Here is a 21,889-nt window from a genome sequence, read left to right on the forward strand (position 1 = left end):
CAGCCAGGTCACGATCTCGCGGTCCGTGAGTTCGAGCCCCGCGTCGGGCTCTGGGCTGATGGCTCAGAGCCTGGAGCCTGTTTCCGATTCTGTGTCTCCCTCTCTCTCTGCCCCTCCCCCGTTCATGCTCTGTCTCTCTCTGTCCCAAAAAATAAATAAACGTTGAAAAAAAAAAAAAAAATTAAAAAAAAAAAAAAAAGAAATATTGTTTAAAAGTTCATCGTGTTCATTAAGGAGCTTTTAACACTTCTCCCTTGCTAATCATTTGTATCTATGGGGTAAAACAGGTCTTAGAAATCAGAAAAGATTGATAACCTCACCTCATCTTCCTGCCATGTAGAGTAACTAGCAGGTTTCCTTTTTGCATACTCTGATCCATTCTCACCCGCCATATTCCATGAAATGGTTCCATGATTGGGGCACCTGGGGAGCTCAGTCAGTCAAACGTCCAACTCTTGATTTTGGTTCAGGTCATGGTTGCACGGATTCTGAGATTGAGCCCCACGTCAGGCTCTGCACTGACAGCCCAGAGCCTGCTTGGGATTTTCTCTCTCTCCCCCTTCCCTTTTTTGTGCCCCCACCCCCACCCCCATAAGTAAACAAAGTATTCTGGCTTGAATTCAAGAGTAGACTACTCAAGACCTGAGGAAAGCAGTTTAGACATGGTAGATTGGTTGCACTAGATTTGAACTTGGTGCTGTTTTCCTTGTTTTGGCAGAAAGCATTAGGACTGTGAGTAACCAAGGGAATGAAGAAGGACCAGAGTCTTACAATCCGTTTTTTCCTTCTACAAGAAAATACTGGGGGCTTTATGGCCATAGGTCTGTCCAACCAAATTACTCACCTCTGCCATTGTTGTGAGAAAGCATCCATAGACCATTTTAAATGATTGGACATGCTATATGCTGTGATATAACGTTAATTTTCACATGTCACAAAATATTTTCAACTACTGAAATTGTGGGAAACAACAAAAAAACCGAGTTTGCAAGCTGTACCAAAATAGGTGGGGGCTAGGTTTGGCCTGTAGGCCGAGTTACTCCCGCCTCACACTAGGCAGTAACTGATTATTCACTGCTCTTGTATTAGAACCAAATGTTGTGTCTCTCCAACCCCCTCCTCCTCTAAAAAGTGATACGTTACTGTTGTTCCAGTAACGAAGATGGTACAGGTTTCTTTTTCCCCTTTTGCTGTTAATATGTACATATTTTGATAAAATTTATATACAGATTGAGCATTTATCAAACCTAGTTTTTTCATGCAAGATTATTGAACATTTTCACATTTAAAATTTCTTGGAATGCTAATTTTAAAATTAAAATTCTACTGGTTTTTAAATAAATCTGGGTTTTTAAAACAGTGACCTTTAGCAGGTAATGCTGCATAGTTGTGCTTTTTGAAATGTGTTCTTGAATGTTTACACTGTGGCATTGTATTTCCTTGGTATCCGTATAGTATCTGTTGATCCTAATTTAATCCCATTTGCACATTAAAATTTTTTTAATGGTTATTTTTGAGGGAGAGGGAGAATGAGTGGGGGAGGGGCATAGAGAGAGAGGGGGAGAGAGAGAGAGAGAGAGAGAGAGAGAAAGAGAAAGAATCCAAAGAAGGCTCCAAGCTCTGAGCTTGTCAGCCCAGAGTCCGACGTAGGGCTCGAACTCAGACCATGAGATCATGACCTGAGCTGAAGTTGGACATTTAACTGAACCACCTAGGAGCCCCCCCATTTGCACATTTAAATTGATGTCAGTTTTACAAAGTCTGCAATATGCATCTTTAATCATATTTTGTGCCTCTTGTCTATTTCTGTTGACTAGATTCCCAGAAGTGGAGCTGTTGGGTGAAAGGTTCATATGCATTTAAAATTTTGATAGGTACTACTCAGCTGTTCTCCAGAAGGCTATACTGATTTACATGCACAGATCCTTACCTGACCCGCATTGTCATTTATGTCTGCATAATATTTCATTACATAGACATACTACTTATTAGTTAACCATTGCCCCTTTAGGCGTGAGTATGTTATTTCCATGTCTCAGTTTAGTTGCCTAATCTTGGTACAGAAATCTTTGTCGACATTCTTGGACAGAAGTTGGATTCCTAGTGTAATAGTTTGATCAAGAGATACGTTTTTAAGGTTCTTGATACACATTAATGGTCGAAGTATTCTTTTAACTTCATTTTAATTCTTTAAAGGAATGAGTTTTATTAAAAATTGAGAAAAACAGGCACCTGGGTGACTCAGTTAAGTGCCTGACTCTTGATTTCAGCTCAGGTCATGGTCTCTGGATTCTGCTTGGGATTCTCTTCCTCCCTTCTCTGCCCTTTTCCCTGCTCTCTCTCAAACATTAAGAAAAATTTTGAGAACACCAGGTTTACAATACTGGCATTGGTGTTTTAATAACCAGGAAGTATCTCCAGGGGGTAGTTAGTATTCCATATACTGGTAAGAGTAGCTTTGGGGCTCATAATTAGTTGGAATCATAGCAAAGTAGAGAAATTAAGACTGGCATCTGGCAAAAAGACAATTGAACCTTTGAATAAATTTGGGTCTTTGTATAATGCAATGCTAATAATAAGACAGGCCTTAGGGGCCTTCTCACCTTACTGCTGTTTAGCCAATGGCACTAGTCAGGAAGGTATTAAAAGTCAGGGGGAAGGTAGCACCAGGGCGATCATTTTCAACCAGTTTTTTTTTTTTTTTATAGCTCCACATAAAATGTTGCTAAGTACTGGGGGGGGGTTGCATTATTAAATAAAATGTTGCTTAAGTAACACCTTGAAAGACGTTTTAGGAACTTATGTAAACACCTAGATAAGTCACTTATCTCTACTCCACTGGACTATAAGCTTCTTGAGGGCAAACTTACTCTGTGCTATATAAGCAACAATGCTGGGCATAAAGCAGATGCTGATTATTGCACAGCTTCTGTTAAACACCAAGAACTTAGACAAAGTGTTAGCTGGAAACTTCATTTGAGACAGAATCCACTGTAGGGCATTCCCGCTTTCAACCATTTTGTGGAGAGTAATAAACTCGACTAGGGTTTAGGGTTTGTCTACGAAGTTCAGCGTAGAGGTACCTGCAGAGAATTCTTGTATCCCAGTGTGAAGACAGTATTGGAAGATGCCAGGCTCCCCCGCCCCCCGCAATAGTCCTAGTCAAAAGCCAAATGAGGTTTGAATGGAACTTTTACATGAGGATTCTTAAGTTGGTCTTGGGCAAACAGTATTTTGGGGAAATACAATGGTGGACAAGGGGACTAGCCATTTACCCTTCTAAAACAGCTAAGTGATGGTAGTATATAAAGTTATCTGCAGCATGTTATAGCAGAGTACTTAACGGAATAAGGTCTAGAAGAACTTGAAAATTATTAAGAAACAAAATCTACAGAGGAACAGAAATGGCAATAAATAAGACAACCATAGCATGACACCATGAGAATGGTATCTAGTAAGACAAATATCCATTTGGGAGAGTAATGGCAGGTAACACCTGACTGGCAGGAAGTTCCTTTAAACCCAGTTAGGAAGTGGGAAGTGTATAAAATATAAGCTGAGAGATGACCTTTACGACCCATCAACGAGAGAACAGTAAAATTTTTACAGTGGAATGCCAAACAAGTTTTCCACTTGGATGATGTTCAGTTATGTTAAAAAAAAAAAAAAAAAGATAATTTATTTCCATTTTTATTTGGTTTCCAAATATAAAAAAGTCAAGATTCTTACACCAATTATCTCAAATGAGACCATGCAAGGCAATTTAGAGTGTATACAACAGTCATCTCCATGCCCCCCACCCCTTAAGTTTTGCTACTTTATACAACTGTGATTGACAGAAAATTGAATGGCATGTGCCCGTTTGGAATATTTCACCTATTTAAAAAAAAAAAAAAAAAAAAAGCCACACACACAAAACTCCCCAACAACAATTATTCAGGATAGTTGCTACTTTGTGTCTGCAAGTCAACTTGTAACCTAGTTATTTCTTTTATTTAGGAGGCACATGGGACTGAAAAATTTAGCTGCCAATTTTATCCAACTACCCCACAGAAAGCACAAATGATTCCCAACAGTGTAAACTTTGGAGGGTTGAGATAGTAGACACTATTTGTTATGTGTAGTAGATTCAACTGTTGAGCCTGAAAATGTAGGCTTTTTCTCTTAACAGAAATCTTAGGGCCTTTCCTCTAGTTTTGCTAGACTGGGTTCCAGAAGAATAGTAAAGAATCCCTCATGTGAAATTCAAAGTGTAACAATTGTATTCTGTTGTGTCATACCAATTTTTGCTACTTGCATAGACTAAAGACAGTTGGTTTGCTAAATGGCACTGAAGAAAATCCTGACCCGAGTGGCACTACTTAGTCCAAATGCTTTTGACCAAAGAAAATTATACAACAATATTTATAGGCTCACTTTTAAGAGGTGGCAGACATTAATACTGTACATATTTTACATGTCAAATACATAGTCCAAGAGTTTATAAAATAAGTTCATGCATTATTACCTCTAAGAATATCATGTACAAGAAACCTCCCTCCCCCAGTACTTGTGACAGCATTTCAGGTGGACAGTTTTATATACAAAATCCAGTTTCTCTGCTGTGTTAAGGTATGTAATTTAAAGAAATTTCAGATTACTGAAAAAAAATCCTAGTCCATTGAAGAGTGATAGAAAGTGTCAATCTGTGGATTTAAAATGTTTCTTTTAAAAACACCCAGAATGGATAACCTCTGTACAAAGAAAAATATAAAAATTCTGGATGATCATGTTTGATCACACTACATAATTTCAAATGAAATGTCATTGGTTAAAAGTCTTTCTACTTTGCTCATTCCTCTGACAGCATTAATTTGTGAACTAATGCTTATATTTAGTTCAGCTGCATTTATGGCACAAGATCTTTTTCGGAACAATGGCACTGATTTTTCTTAAGTGTAACAGCGCTATTTAGCAGCAATTATAAAGGTTAACAATTTGTGGAACAAATGTACAACCATACTTACTTTCTACTCTATACTCACCAGTTACAATATTTACAAGGCTAACGTCTACATAGAGAAAGATCTTTCACTCGCCCCCGAACCCCGTGTCTTCTTCAAAGTTGGTTCTCCTCCCATCTCATTTGTGACTTGGCGGTCAGCGAGTACAGGAGTTTCAGACAGGGTACCTTATGTGTTTTTCAATGGGATTCTTGATGGTAAGTGAGTATAAAGACAAGTGTTAAGACGAAATTCTTAGCTCAGGTATGTTCCAGTGCCCCAAAAGTTAGTTACAGGATAAACAGTACTTATTGGCAATCTATAAAAGATGAGACATTCTGAGGTGTCCTAATATCTAAGTGTGTAACAGCTGAACAGTAAGAAGGCCATTTTACTCAATTGTGATGCAGTCACCACTGATCAGCATTTGAGGTTAGACTCTAATCCTGTGGTTAGTAGTACCAGCAAGTTTAACTGAAGAGGGGTCAGTAAGTTCAAAAACTGGAAATATATCTTTAAAAGGAATTTACATCAAGGGTATTCTGGTTCTCTATCAAGTATTCTGTGTAAAGAGGTTATAGATAAAAGGAATTGGCAACCTAGCATGCTAACTCAAGTTCCATGAACACAGTTTTTCATGATAAGGTGTATTTACTGCGTGCATTTTTCTTAAAACACCTCTCTAAAAACCACTCTATATAGTTAAACTTTGTGTTAAAGGACTATTGAGTTATGGGGTGGGACGGGGGGGGGGCAGGAATTGGCCATATTGGGTAGCTAGTGACATAATACAGTTGTGAAAACAGACAAATGAGTTAAATTTCTGAAAACAGTAAATTAAGTCCTTTGTCAAAACAGTTATTGAACCATAAAGTCCAAGTCTGGAATTTATGAATTAAAACTGTGATCCTATGAAACAAGTTTATGGACCAGTAGATTCATTTAATATCAAGAATTATTTTCATAAATCTCCACAACAGAATTTGTTGAATACCTTAATGCTGTGAATGAGAAAATAACTTAGAGGGAAAATATACCCACAAGTAAGGTGATCTGGCAAAAACCACAGACTGACATCAAATGGACAAAAAAAACCTGAACAAAATGCTGTGAAAAAATGACAACTAAAATGGGGGGTGGGGTGGGGCCGGGGGCATAGTTAAGGCATCTAAAAAAAATTACACATGGCTTTGGCTTATTAAAATATTTTACACTTTTTTTTTTTTTTTTTTTTTTTAAAGAAGATTTGAAAACATCTGAAAAACATGCAAATTGTTTGAAAATCCTGCATGGCAAATTCAGACAGTTTGCAGGCGTCATTCAGATGTTTGCCAAGGAAAATACAGACCTCTCCCCGTGAGACTGCACATGGGAGGCCCTCCCCATTCTCTCTATCTTACACTGGATGGCAACCCAGAGGTCTGTGCAGCAGTCACAAACAAGGTGTTGTTATCTGGAAGGGAAGGGACCGTGGAATTTCCATTGGTTGGAGAACAACCCAGCTTTAGTTTTTCCAGATACTCTGCATGTACAGGCTTATGACACTGGAGAACTTTGATGGCATCTTCTACTTTGAACCATTCTCTCTTCCTTCCTAGAAAACAGTATGACATTGGTCAGTATATAGTAAAGTCACTTAAAAAAACTAATAAGCCACATCCTTTGACAATGCCCCTCACTCCTCTCCTACAAATAACAGCTTTATTGTTTTTTGGAATGGCTTAGACAATAAATAATATGTTGGGGGAAGAATTTTGATGTAATTCAAATGTGGACATACTGATCTTATTAAAAAAAGGTAACCCAAAATAATTTAAGACGAAAACTCTACAAGCGCGTAGTAGCAGAATTAAGACTCTGGATGGCAAAAGGAAAGGGAACTTACCTATATTAACAGAATCTTCCCAATCTTCTAATATTTCAGTGACAGTAAGAACATACACATACGTTCTGTGCTTTCGGTCTTGGTTCTGCTTGAATATAAAAAGAAAAGCATTTTAATCTACAGGAACTAGCCATTACACATCTCCGAGGAGAAAAATTCAGTTGTGGCATACTGCTGACTAGCACATAGTCAAGCATACACGGTTGTCTAACCCAGTACAGAAGGGAGTTTTCTGTAACACAAAACATTTAAAATGCTGAAATTAGCTCCCCATAGGAAACATTTAGCACCTTTGATTTCAATGTATGTGTTTTTTAAGAGACTAATTCAATTAAGTATTGGCAGTTTAAAAGCTGCCAGGTGAACTATGCACAACCAGGGTTGAGAATGGGCTAGTCATTTCTGGAATGTTTTAGTCCTATATGCTGAAACTCAATTTTTTACCCATATTAAAACTGCCACCTTGTGAAATTAAACATGAGTTGGTCTTAAAATGAAGGGGCTCACTTCTTTCATCTCGATTTAAGTTAGCCTCGTTTACTATGGTCTAGGACTTCAGATTGTTGCCTGAGTTTTTTAATTTCCTTTTTTAATGTTTATTTATTTTGAGAGGGGAGAGCCAGGAGGGGCAGAGCTAGAGGGAGAGAGAATCCCAAGCAGGCTCCTGGCTGTCAGTGCAGAGGCTGACACGAGCTCCATTTTACAAGCTGTAAGATCATGACCTGAGCTCAAATCAAGAGTCAGACCTTAACCAACTGAACCACACAGGTACCCCCCCCCCCTTTTTAAAGTAAACTTTCTACATCCTACGTGGGGCTTGAACTCATGGCCCTGAGATCAAGAGTCATGTGCTCTACTGACAGGTAGCCAGGTTGCCTGATAATTGCCCCGATTTTTTCCACCACAGACAACCTGAGTAATACACTCAATTCAAATAGTGTATTAGGTCTTTGGGAAGGAATAGGAACAGCAAAAAATGAGAGGCATCTCTCACATAAAACATTACTAGTCGGGGCGCCCATGTGGCTCAGTCGGTTAAGCGTCCGACTTTGGCTCAGGTCGTGATCTCTTGGTCCGTGAATTTGAGCCCCGTGTCGGGCTCTGTGCTGACAGCTCAGAGCCTGGAGCCTGTTTCAGATTCTGTGTCTCCCTCTCTCTCTGACCCTCCCCCATTCATGCTCTGTTTCTCTCTCTCTGTCAAAAATAAAGAAAAATGTTAACAAAAAATTACTAGTCATTAAGAACCCATTGTCTTATCTCTGTATCTGGAAAATAAATACATTTATTATTCTATGTTCAAAAATTCATTGAAATCACCAGAGTGAATAGGCAGGACAATTCTAATTTTCCCTTATATCTTCTAAGGAGAAAGGTACGTTGGTTACTATTTTCTGTTCAGATTCTATGAAATGTAAATAGCACTTGTAAAGCAGTTAATACTATTATCTATGTTATAAAAGCTTTATTTATAATGTGAGACGTTTTCTTCAAAAATCTTACCAGCATATTGACAATGTGCTATTTGTACCATGGCTATTCTGAATTACAGAAAACCTTCAATGTATTTTTCATTTCAACCAGGAGATGGTGCTGTTCAATTGGGTAAGGCAAGTGCTGAATTCTGGGAAAGTCTGAATATTAAGAACTTCACTACTAACACTGTATTCTGGGAGTCATCAATTCTACCAAGTGCTCCACAATCTGAATTTCTGAATTCTGTAAAAAGCCTTAAAAATCAAATTTATATGGTTCTACCAGAAGGACTGAACGAACCCTTAAATATTATCTTGAAAAAATATGTCACGATGTGTCAGGTATACAGGTATACCATGTATCTATGTCTGACTCTTGGAAGAAAATACATTTGAGAATAGTTTGGGTCTCATGACCTGACTACTTTTCTCCTTACCTTCCACAGAATACCTGCCAATTCCAAATTCCTTCCACAAATTCCATTCTGCCTTCAGTAATAATAGATTATACAGGAAAATTCTATGCTGTTAGCATCTATTCTTTGTATCTTGAGTTTTTTACCTTCATACAGTCCTCTAAGGATTAAGTCATTATTTGTGTATCATCTACATGTTATGCACTAAAGGCACAGGGTACATTTCCAGACAGTATCCACAAGAGACCTAAGTCCTTCCGTGATACTGAGGACACTGTACCTCCTAAAAAGTTTATACCTAAACAATATACAGTGAACCAAGAGATCTGTCTTTCTCTATCAGCTCCACTGTATTGTCATATATGAAAGTAATTGTAATGCTGCATAAAACTGATGGCACATCAAAGGTAATTTTTACTTCCCTTCCCCCTAATCCTCATAACTTACTTGCTTACTGATAAAAGGAATGTCTAACTTGGGCTGCTGCCAGATTATCTGGCCAGTTAGGAAAGAATCATTAATTCTGTTATCAGCAAGGATTACTTTTGTAACTCACCTCAAATATGCCCAGGAGTCTGCCTAATTTTCCTTTGACTCCAGCCTATTATAAAAAAGATGCAATGTAAAACTGTTAGCTTTCATAAAAGGTTACACGAACGTTATTTTCTAGCTATTTCAACTCAAGGGTATAAACACAATAGGCCCTTCCATACCAACCCTGCGTCTGTGAAGGTTTTTTGGCTATGCCAAGATTCATGACCTATGGTTTGCTATACAACATGGTTTAATTTATTCCATATACAAGTTCAGACTGATCAGATTTGTTGTCATTTATTTTGTAAGAAATGACAGGGATTGACCAAAAATTAGACTTTCTACCAATCTGGGACAAGCTTCACGAATGAAAACAGACTTTTTTTCTGAACTGATCAATCCCCTTCTTACTTAAAGGACTGTCTTTCTTGCTTGCTTTTTTCACATGGCTCAGGAGGTACAATTCTTCCTATAGGTTACTCTCCTACTGCAGTCCTCATTACTTTACCGGGACTGGGACAGGCAACAGACTGACGGGAACTGCAGTGTGAGCCCACGCCGATCCACACTGCATCAGTGCCCGCTGCCGCCTCTATCTAGGGACGCGCTCTTCCCTTAGAAAGCTGCTCATCCTTCGAGACCCATCTCTCTGAAACCTCTCCAGCTACACACCAAGACCCAACGGGAGCATTAGCATGTGCTTCCCATATACACCCTCACTGCTGTTCAGTAACTCTTACGGCACTTAATATGCTGTTTTGTCTCTGAGTAGAAAGCAAGTTCTATCATCAACTATAAGAAGACAAGCAGGCCGTGTATGCTTTTGTGCATGTGCGTGTGCACCACTTTTTACTGAACTTTAAGACAAAACGAGTAGAATAAAAGCAATTTGCTTCTTACTCATTTGAAAAAATTACAGCACACGATTCATGTCTCTGAGCATTCTTGCAGTGCATTGCAGTGTAATATTTATTAACCTTGCTCTGAGACAGGGCCATCCTGTTCTACATCGATCACTGATCAGGCTGATTGCCTGTTATACAACTGCATGTTACACAATTCTGGGGGACTTCTACATTCATTTTTAGCTCTCTTTTAGCAGGCTTAACAAATACCTGCTTAACAAAATGCTAGCTATGGTCACCCGCTTAAAAATCTTCAGTCAGACAACAAAAAGAGCACTCATGTGACCTGCCTTGCCTCCTTCTCAGTGCACGTAGCCAAAGTGCCACAGGGAACACACCGTAACATCTCAAAATACGGTGTGTGTGAAAGGAGAGCAAATAAGCTGCTGCTACTCGTCTCACCTCTTCATAAACTTCCCTGACGGCAGCACCACCAGGTTCCTCCTCTGGCTCCATTCCTCCTCCCGGGACAATCCATTGGTCTGGGTACCGACTGCTGCTCACCAACAGCACCTGCAAGACCAACCGCGAGTGTAGGCCCCACAGCCTGCGAAGCACTACGGACGTAACATTCTCAACCCTTTACAAGGCTGGAAAGCCCTTCCTGATTAGCCCATTTGTAATTTCATTAAAATTAGTAGGTGTACACATTATACCACAAGAAAGCGCAGTTGACAGCCTTTGTAAACACTCTTGGAATTCCGAATTCAACAATAATGTAATCACACCACGAAATCATTCTGAACCTAATGAAATCACTTCAACTACCAGATTCAGTTAGTAAAATTCCCTAAATCATGGATACCAATGAAAGATAAAAGTGGATACTTGGGTTTACTAGCCCCAGAACTGCGTGCACTTAGGTTTGTGGTCATATCTGCTATTCGTGAGTTACAGAATCTTATTCTTCCGCTCCCAATCTAAGGATATGTGACCCTAGGCAGGTCACCCTGTTCTCACCTATAAAGAGTAAGGATACCTAAAAGATAACAGATACTGTGAAAAAGGAATAGGGGAATTCATTAAGTCAATGCTTGGTAGATAGAGAGTTCTTGTTATTTTTACACTTATGATTAGGTGGGAAGAAGTACCCTTCATATTCCAAACTTCTATAAATGGGTAAGAGTCACTTCTTTTGATAGCAGGCAGCTATAATTTATGATCTAGGAGAGACGGCAAGCTACAGTTGAGTGCATTGCTTGTCTTGTACAGTCTGAGCTAAAAATGGTTTTTATATTTTTAATTATATGAAATTCAAATTCCACTGTTCATAGATAAAATTTTATGAGAATCCAGCCACACTCATTCATTTTTCACATGTTGCCTATGGCTGCTTTTTTTTTTTTTTTTCAACGTTTTTTATTTATTTTTGGGACAGAGAGAGACAGAGCATGAACGGGGGAGGGGCAGAGAGAGAGAGGGAGACACAGAATCGGAAACAGGCTCCAGGCTCCGAGCCATCAGCCCAGAGCCTGACGCGGGGCTCGAACTCACGGACCGCGAGATCGTGACCTGGCTGAAGTCGGACACTTAACCGACTGTGCCACCCAGGCGCCCCAGCCTATGGCTGCTTTGATGCTGTAACAGCGAGTTAGGTAGCTGTGACAGAGGCTGCATGGTCCACAAAGCCTAAAATACTATCTGGCCCTTTATAAGAAAAGTCTGCAGACCCCAATCGAGAATAGCATTAACCTTTAAATTTGCAAATGCTTTTTAAAAAACAAACATTACCACAGAGTATCCTAGAGGTTCACTACTTAAACAGTACCTGAAACAAGTATTATATACCCATCTTCTACATGAAAATTTGTGGGCTAGGTTAGGTTGAAATGCACCCAACTTAAAACAGCAACAAAGGCTTGGCTACTATGATAAATAAGCAAAGGATGTTTATATGAAGTAACAGGTGTCTTAACCAACTTGAACAAAAACTGGTTACAAAATTCCCTTAGTGTATTACCTCTAAGTAAACACAGAACATTCTTTCCAGATAAATCAATCAATTCAGAGCAAAGTATGATCCCTGATGTGTACTGGTCTTCTGACATGCCGGTGGTCCTGTCTGCCCAGCTCCCACTCTACTGCCGCAGGAACTGCTGGCACTTGAGAGTTCATAGCCAGCACAAGGATTCACCTCCCACCTGAGGAGGCTGCCAGAAACTCAGCCTTCCCCAACGGAAAAGTTCCAGGATGACAGTAACTCCCGGGGTTCAGCAACTCAGGAGTTCAGCAACTCCCACCTTTCCCCCAGCCTTGAACACACGGAGTTGGAAGATAAGGGAACGTCTATTCAGGCCCCTATCCCCTCAATCTGAAAACAAAGCAGCACACTTTTGCCTATGGACACACCATCATCGCAGAGCAGTGCTCAATTAATGCTCAAGGGGTCTGAGTGTTGTTTCTCTCATCCTTTACCTGGATAGGACTCCATTGCTTCTGCCAGCTTCACTCCTTCAAACAAATAACTGGCAAAACAATGCAAGTCCAGAGAAAGCACTGTAAATTAACCACAGCTGATAAAGCCTTAGCTAAAATATGAATGGCTGACTATGAGGGTATCACCAAGTCCAAATATAGCAATTTTGGTCAAATGAAACATAAAACAGCTTTAAATTTAAAGTATTAGCAAACAGGGCTTACATATCAAAATTAGAAACTAAAGAGCCAGAATAAACAAATCTAGCAAGAATTAGCAAATACTGGTTTAAACTCAAAGATGTTTTGCAACTGTACAGATCATACCCAAGATGTATTTCATTCCTTGATGCACCCAATGATGGGCTGATAATCTACCATTCAGTACCCCAGTTTCCTCCAAGCACCTATCCTTGTAGAATTACTGAGTGTTTATGACACTTAAATACCTTCTATCCTGGCCTAAGCACTCGATGTTGGCCATTACTAGCTCTTCTGCTTTCCTACTAATTGAATTGCATCAGCTTACCAAGAACTAGGCTTTTCCCCCAAATTTTGCCAGTTGCATTAGTTTTATAATTATTGAGAATTAGTGATGAAATGAGGGCAAAAAGGAATTATCAAAAAAGACTTTGCAAAGATTAAAGGTAGGTTATTATTAAAAACTGCTATCAAATTAAATATGGATGAGACTACTGTAAAAAGGAAATTTAAAAATCCAGAAAGAGCCTGCAAGTGTTCAAAGTTCAATTAAAATTCTTTAAACAAAGTGAGACTGCGAATCAGATTTCATCTTTTGTTTTACTCAAAAAGGAAGCTTACCAAATATCTATGGTATTCCAAGGCTTTGGCCTATATATTGAGATTGGCAAGTGTAAGTTTTTAAGTTAAAATAAAAAATGCTTGAGGTATAAAAGCATATGTCTTGCATCAAGGGAAAAGTAAACTGTAACTACTGTTTCTGACTGCAGAGTTGGAGGCTTCTTTTCCTGGTCACTAGGTGTGGGGTTACGGACAATCTAGTTTTTATTGCCTGGGTGAAATTCTTATTATTTTTTTTTTAAATATAATTTCTTGTCAAGTTAGCTAACATACAGTGTATATAGTGTGCTCTTGACTTCGAGAGTAGATTCCCATGATTCATTACTTACATACAACAACCGGTGCTCATCCCAACAAGTGCCCTCCTCAATGCCCCTCACCCATTCTCCCTCTCCCCATCCCCCCATCAACCCTGTTTGTTCTCTGTATTTAAGAGTTTCTTATGGTTTGACTCCCTCAGTTTGTAACTTTTTTTCCTTTCCTTTTCTTCCCTGTTAAGTTTCTCAAATTCCACATATGAGTGAGAACATGTATCTGTTTTTCTCTGACTTATTTCACTTAGCATAGTTCCATCCATGTTGTTGCAAATGGCAAGATTTCATTCTTTTTCATTGCCGAGTAGGTTGGATGAAATTCTTAACTACCCAATTCCAACTTCCTTGATTACCTTCATAATGGGACACGACACTGCAGGGGCTTGCTAACTGGAAAACTACATTCTTATTTATTTAGTAAACAAGGAATTTCAAAACCATCAATATTCATAATGTTGGAGTCCTGAAAAAATGAAATTCAGTGTCATATATCTAGGTCAATGATAATTCCCATCTGTGCCAAGATAGTATTTAAGAGATAAATTATATAAGATTAATAATGTTGAATACCCATTAGTATAGTCTGTGCCTGCTTTTCTGAACACTTATGCTTCTAATTGAAATCAAATCTTTAATCTGCAGTCTACAGGACATAATTCACATATGACTGAACTTGTCTTCCAAAAGTCAGTGACAGGAAATATCTACCTGCTTCCACAGTTCCCTTCATAAATTACTTTTTCTAAAGCCTCATGAAAACAGATCTGTATGGTTTTGGACAAACAATTTAGCAGAAACTGAGACCTTATCGTGCAAGAATCCCCTGACATTTCAAAATGATTAAATTTGATCAAACCATTAACTTCAAATGTATCTTTCCAAAATAAATGAGTAATTAATACCTGTGGTATAGAATGATCAGCATCTAAACTACTAGTTTAAAACATTTGATAATGAGCCTTTGGTAATGAAACAGATTTGAAAACCAGTATGTTTCATTATGAATTTGCCTACTCATCTAGAGTACTTCATTCGAAGTTCAAGTGAGGTCAAGGCCACATTATGTTTGTTGTTTGTTTATGGAGTGGGGAGTGGTGGTGATTACCTAGCAGGGTAGAAGAAATGAATTTGAATAGCATAAGCAAAGACCATTAAAATCCCTACTACATGTTAGAAGAACTGTAAAGAACTGTATCACAAATCATTATTATTCCATATCCTCGGGGAGGGGGGGGAAGCCATCTAAACATTTCTACAACATCCCCAATCTACTAGATCTGTACTTTAGCATGCTTGGTAACGCTCTAAAAACATTATTTAGGTTATAAAATCTTAGTAAGGGGATACACCAATAGCTGACAAATCCAGACCTGGTTGTTCATAGGTTTTAAATTCCTTTTCAACTACCTTTGTAGGTATATTACATTTTGTGTATTCAACAAGATGACAGTCTGCCACATTAGTGACAAGGTGATGGAGAGGAAAGCAGGCATTCAACTTTCCAGATAGGCCAGAGCTGAGTCCAAAGGAAAGATTTATAAAAAGGTTAGTCAATCCACCAGGCTGCAGAATTAGACTTGAATCACAGTCAACCTCAAAGGCAGTGCTGTTGCCCACCTTCATATAAGCATTCCTGCTACTATACTATCTGACCTCAACCTTCCTTCCATGTGTATCCAACATTCAACATAAAACACCATTCACCTGTCATTGTTAAGAAGCCATTTCCCACACTTGTCTTTTTCGATTCCTAATGTTTTAAGCATTTGTTATATAAGTACTTCTCACTTTAAGTAGCAGTAGTGTAGTGATAATGGTCTACTTGGAACCAGCCCTGAGTCTTACTAGACAACATTTTGTCTATGAATTGGAACAATCTACAGTATAGATTCAAAACCCTACTATCACCTAGTAAGTCCTCCTCACTGGAGGTGTGTAAGAGCTTGTAAACTAAAAAAATGCTGTTCAAGATTTGAGCATGGAGGTAAATGAGATTCTTAGCTGTATACACCAAGTGGCCCCCAAATGCCATTTGTGTTTCAGCTTTCACTCTTATAACTGTTCTTGGTCACAGCTTGCTTCTGGGAACAACTAGTCACTACAAATGACTTTCCCAGAAAAAAAAAAAAAAAAAAATAAGGCTATCCGGAAAACCCCTCAAGTGATCCCTAAATTAGGAATGAAGAGTTTTAAACTGTAGCTATTTAGAAGCTGTATTGGGGTTTTTGTTCTTTCTTCACATGCTATCATGAACCAGGATGCATGAATGGTTTAAAACTACTTTACCACAGTTAACTGTATTAGGGGCTCTTAATCAAAATTAGGCCAGCAAGCAGTATATTATTAGGAACACCCAGTATGCACACAGACATTTTAAAAGATCTTAAGTTACGGCAGTGGTTACTGTATCCATTAACCAGCTACCTACTGCTACTATTAAACAAGTTAATAGTCCTACTTTTTGGACTATTGAGGCACAGTTGTATAGGAGGGTCAGAAATAACAGCTCATTTTGGGAAAATGTGTTTAACTCAGATTACTGCTAGACAAGAAAAGATCAAAATTCCAAATTCGAGTAGTTTCTCTTGAATACGTATTGCTTTTATACCATCATAAAGTTGAAAAATCACAAGTTGAATCATTGTAAATCAGGGACCATCCTTATGGGATTGGTAGATAGAAGAATGCTAAATGGACTGATCATGACATTTTCTTGTAGCACATCAATGTCTTGAAATGATGGGCTTAGCTTTTACACACACTGGAGAAAGCCTTCGTGATATATACCAAGAGCCTAAAACAGATGCAAATTGTACAAAAATGCCTTCCCTTGAAGGAAGTGGCCGCTTAAGTGGCCCAAGAAGCCCTTTATGTCTAGGAAAGCTGCAGGCATAGATGTTATTTCCCTCCGTTTAGAAAAGATTGCCTTCAGATAGTTACTTAATTTTCATTAGAAAGTGGTCTCCGCTTGAAGCAAGTATCTTCAGAGCCTTAAATCTAAAAGGACTTCTGCAGAAGTATGAGCCCCAGAGTGTTTATCTGAAAAGGCAGACTGCCTGTTGACCCCAAGCATACAAATATTAGTACATATACACATACGTACAAATACTGTACTAGCATTTCTTATTAAGATTGTTTTTATTAGAGCTCTGGTTTTAGAGTCCCACAGGTTTTAAGACTGCTTTTCCCAACCAAGTCTTAGTGCATGATTTTGTAGAATTCAGACATTTTAGTTAATACACATTTGGCATTTGGCAGGTGGTAGAATGCAGTCCCTGGCTCAAGGAGCTTAAAAGCTAATTAGGGCAGTAAGTCCAAGTGGAAGAGTAATAGGCAGTTCTTAAGACAGTTTTGTTAGTGTTTCTCACAACTGTGCTTGGATTCCACCCAGAATCAAAGTCACTTGTTTCTCTTTTCAGCACTCTATCTTATATTGCTGCTAGATCATCCTCAAGCTTGAATACATTTAAAATGTAAATGTTCCTGTCTTGCCTAGCAACTCCTTAGCCTTATATATTAAGGTGCTCTTTTTCAACCATTATTTGTTCAATGCCATCCCAAGTTGCAGTTCAACTAGTCCACAGCCCCAAGTCTTGCTCTGTTTGTGATGCTTGGTCCTTCCTCTCTCACTCACTGAAATCCAGCTCCAGTGATCTTAACCCTGCTGTCAGTACCTGATGGTACTCTTCCCCTACTTGATTTCCCTTTATGTCAGTTCCTGTCTGTCCAAACACTACAGAATGTTTCTCCTATGTTTACTCCTATGTTTCTTAGGAGCTGATACTTTTCATCTCTGCATCCCTGTTCAGTTATATGCAAATGTGTTGAACAGAATCCATTTCTGGCTACCTTTTGTGAATGTACTGTCCTCTTTCACTGTACAAACACAGTATCCCAGCTACTCTATGGGATGCTTATTTGTGGGCTTGTGTGGAAGCCCAACCACCAAAACTAAGGGTGGCTCCCTACAGAACCAGAGAGAGGATCAAATGAACAGGAGATTTAGAAATAAAGGACCTGGGCTCAAAAAGATCTGCCAGCTGCCATGATCTTGGGACAAGTTAACTCTGCTGCCTAATTTCTTACTATACAAATCCTAATGCTTATTTACCTCGCGGGGAAGACAAAATGGGCAAATAATAAAACCACCCCCAAGAGAACATAGACTGCTGTTTCTTCCCTAAAACAATCTGTTCTCAACTAAGGGCTACTGAGAAATCCTTCAGTACAAGGAGAGCCATCCTGGAGCACTGCGTAACTTTTTGTGGTCAAACAGCAATTCTTATTTTATTTCAGTTTATACTTTATAAACATTTCGTCCTTAAATAAAGCATACATTTAAATCTCCCAACAGGGATCTAGGTGTTATTAACCCAGGAGGGGGAAAAAGTCTCATCTATTAGCTAAAGAGGTGGATTCAGGCTGTTTTGTATCTTATCCTTGGAAGGCTACCAACGTAATTTCAAAAGAGTGAAATCAAATTCACAGCAAAATAGCAAGATGTTCAGGAAAGCTAACAGGTTCATCTTTGTCACTATTATATAATAGAGGGAGCCTCAACTATATACAACTACAAAAATGAAGATCCTAGACCACACATTAAAGTTGGCTGTGCATTTTACTTAGAGAATTCCAGAGCCTTCCCTCACAGCGTATTCTCTAACCAACTGACTTGGTTTCTCAACCTGCACGGTACCAGATTTATTTACATAACAGATTTCTCTAATAACTGCTCCAGAGCTTCCTCCTTACTTCATTTTATCTAATGGCACTAGTCTGTGGACTCAACTCGAGGCTAGGAATTTAGCATTTATTACAGTAGGAACAATTTCCAAGCACAGAAATAACTCCTTTATCTGCTACAGGAATTTCTGAAGTGTTCTTCAGGCTTTGCTTTACCATTCACACAATGCAGATCATTTCAATTTCCTATTTCCTATATCTTCCCCTGGGAACCGTTTTTAAAGCCTGAATTCCAAGTTCAGGTTATGGCAAGACTTCAAAGTCATCACTTCCAGAAAGGCTTCCAAGCTCAGCCTCACAAAATCTCTCATTCAGCAAACAGTGTGCACCCAATTGCCATGGAGCCCTGTGCCAAGAGCCCAGCATCAGAAACAGGGACTGGATCCTGAATTCCGACTCTACCACTTCCTAATTATGTCATTTGGGCAAAGTACTTAGGCCCTGCAACCGTCTCCTCACCTACAGACCAGCACACAGAGGATGAAATGCAGCAAACTTAAAAGGTCTTCAGGCAAGTCCCACACAGTAAAAACACTCAACTAAGAATGTGATTACACAATAGTGAGCAAATTAGACAAGATCCTTGACCTATCTTGATCACTCTGGGCTATAATATGCTTCTATATTCAAAGTTTGTTTTTTCCTAACGGGGCCTCGATGCACTTAATGCTTATTGACTGTTACTCTGTAAATGTTAAAAACAAAACAAAACAACCCCACGAAAACCTATCTCCTTCTAGTTTCTAGCTCTCCTAAGTGGCCTCAGGTCATAGAGTAAGAACGACTACACCACCGAGTGTACACTATGTCATATTCATCCTAACTGCAGGGATTAGCAATAAGGAAGCCATTAAATTCCTGTCTCCAGTTTTAGCCTGGTATTTTATTGGACACAGTTGGTTATGGAAGCAGAATTCAGATTAATTTTTTCCCGGTCTAATCATTTTAGGAGTGGCAATGCTTTAAAAAATGAAAAAAAAATTTTTTTTTTAAGTTTATCCATTTATTTTTGAGAGAGAGGCAGGGGAGGGGCAGAGAGAGAGAGAGAGAGAGAGAGAGAGAGAGAGAGAATCCCAAGCAGGCTCCACACTGCCATCAGGGACCCCAATGTGGGGCTTGAACCCATAAACTGTTGGGTCATGACCTGAGCCGAAACCAAGACTCTGACACTTAACTAAGCCACCCAGACACCCCTAAAACAAATTTAATGTTTATGGGGGGGGGAGGGGCAGAGCATGAGCAGGGATGGGCAGAGAGAGAGGGAGACACAGAATCCCAAGCAGGCTCCAGGCTCTGAGCTGTCAGCACAGAGCCAAATGCGGGGCTCAAACCCACCAACCGTGAGTCGAAGTCAGATGCTCAGATTGAGAGGAGTGGCAATGCTTTATAAAGTATTTTCTTGGCCACCTTGCTTTAAGTAAATTTAAAACAGTGAACCATTTTAAATTAAATGGAACTGAAACAAGGAAAAACTGTTCTCCAGGAAAACCTTGAGAGCCTCACTATCAACCCAATGAAGAAAGGTAAATTAAAGACTGGCTGCTTACTCTCAGAAAAAGAAAGGCTGCTCGTCTCCAGATGTCAAGCCAAATACAGCAAAGTTAAGAAGCCTTGATAAATATGCTCAGCGCTAGAGGTTATGGTCTGAAAATGGCAACTGCCCACCTCTAGTCCATCTTCTTCCTCAGGCATTATTCCACATTTTTCACTAGCCATCTTTCTACAGTCAGAAAACTTTAAAAAGAGGCCTTTAATTATATATATGTATGTGTGTGTGTGTGTATGTATGTGTATATATATGTATGTGTGTGTGTGTGTGTGTGTATATATATATATATATATATATATATAAATTATGCCAAGTGCTTGCGAGTTAAAAGGTCCACTTAAGAGTGGGATTGAGAAAACTAGACCGAATGGGGTTTTATTTTAAAGCACAGGGATTGCCTGGCTATTCCACAAACATCCCTAGATTTAATCCGAAACCGCAAATTGCCGTAACATGGAAGGGAAATGTAACAGAGGCAGAAGGGCTTGGGCTGCAACACTCACGCCATTTCTGCCGCCTCCGTTAGCACTCAAGGTTTATCTGGCTTTACTCAATTCGCTAGTTAAAATGGTGACTCCCGCCCGAAGCGACCTATACGGCCCGGGACCTTCCCGCCGGCCAGGAGGCGTCTCGGCCTCAGGTCCTCACCATGGCCCGGCAGAACACTGGGCTGGGCGAGCCCCTTTGTCTCCTCTATCAACCCAGAGAAAGGAAGGAAGGAGGGAGGAAGGGCGGGAGGGAAAGAAGGAGGGGGCTAATCCCTCCTAGCCTGGTGGCCAGACGAAGGGTCGGGTGAGCAAGGTGAAGGGCTAAGACCCCCACCCCGACCGGCCCTGGCCCCCACCCCCCAGCCTGCCCCGGCGCCGCCGCGGGAGGCGCAGAGCGTGCTGGTCGCCCTCACCTCGTCCTCCTGCTCACTCCGGAAGCACAGGCACGCCGCCCGCTTCTTGAAGCCCTCGCGGTCATAGGTCCGCGTCTGGTTGGGCTTGAACTTCATCATAGAGGCGGGCTCTTGCTGCCGCTGCTGCTCCGGCCGCCGCCGCGGGGGCCCGGCTGCCGCCACCCCGCCGGGGAGTTGGGGCGCGGGCGAGTCGGGGCGCAGGGGCGCCGGGAGGCGAGGAGGCGGCGCGGGGAGTGACAGCGAGGCCGGTCAGTCCCGGAGCCGGCGGCCGCTTCGACGCGGAGGAGGGCGCAAGCGCCGGTCACTGCTGCCCGGGTGTCGGAGAGGAAGAGCCGCCTCTGCCCGAGCGTCCGCCGCTCTCCATGGAGCCCGCCGCCCGCTCGCCTCCGCTCCCTCCTCCTCCTGCTGCCGCCACCGCCGCCGCCGGGGGAAGAGCGAGGCTGGAAGCTCACGCCACAAGGAGGCAGTTGCGAGGACTCGCGGCAACCGGGCAGCAGCGCCGCGGCAGCTTCGCACCGCCCCCACCGGCTCTGTATTTAAGTGAGCCCGCGCAGCCCCGCCCCTGCGCGTCCCGCCCCGCGCGCGCCACCGCGCCTGCGTGCCAGGACCGTTGCGGCGGGGGAGGGGCCTCGGCCGCGTGGCGTCCAGTGGTCCGCGGTACCTGCGGGCTGGTGCTGCCGCCTCCAAACGCGGGATGGAGGTGGCCGGCTAAAATGTCAGCTAAGAGGCAAAGACCCCTCCCTGCCTGTTTATAAACACCACCACTTTCCCATCTCCCATAAATGCCATCTCCAGGAGAGGAGGTCCAACTACGTACATCCTCACAAAGTTGCACCCGGGTCAGGAAATGCCTGGCTGCACCGCAGCGATTGCAGTCTCCGCAGTGACTGACGCCCAGAGTTCGCTCATGAAGTGCGGGGAGACACGAAGGTGAAGGCCCGGAAAGGGGAA

General features: G+C 40.9%; 1 protein-coding gene and 1 long non-coding RNA gene across 3 annotated transcripts in view; one reads left to right on the forward strand and one right to left on the reverse strand.

The window, feature by feature from the left end:
* Positions 1-3,674: 3,674 nt before the first annotated feature.
* Positions 3,675-21,457, reverse strand: NUDT4 (nudix hydrolase 4). 2 transcript variants are annotated; one of them, XM_086712665.1, is made up of 5 exons: positions 20,939-21,457; positions 10,597-10,707; positions 9,312-9,356; positions 6,868-6,952; positions 3,675-6,576 (listed from the first exon to the last, which is right to left on the reverse strand). In XM_086712665.1, the coding sequence occupies exons 1-5, from the start codon at positions 21,035-21,037 to the stop codon at positions 6,374-6,376; spliced, it is 543 nt and encodes a 180-aa protein (XP_086568791.1). In that variant the 5' UTR covers positions 21,038-21,457; the 3' UTR covers positions 3,675-6,373. The 2 variants fall into 2 exon arrangements, with proteins under 2 accessions (XP_086568791.1, XP_086568790.1); XM_086712664.1 differs by having other exon boundaries at positions 6,868-6,955.
* A 41-nt stretch (positions 21,458-21,498) lies between these two features.
* The window catches only part of LOC147578980 (uncharacterized), a 347,058-nt gene continuing 346,667 nt past the window's right edge, over positions 21,499-21,889 (forward strand). The window contains exon 1 of the long non-coding RNA XR_015253435.1: positions 21,499-21,868. This is a non-coding gene — a long non-coding RNA (uncharacterized LOC147578980). The remainder of the gene's footprint in view (positions 21,869-21,889) is intronic.

The sequence above is a fragment of the Puma concolor genome, chromosome B4, assembly GCF_028749965.1.
Source record: "Puma concolor isolate L17-30 chromosome B4, mPumCon1.1.hap2, whole genome shotgun sequence".
Taxonomy (NCBI): Eukaryota; Metazoa; Chordata; class Mammalia; order Carnivora; family Felidae; genus Puma; species Puma concolor.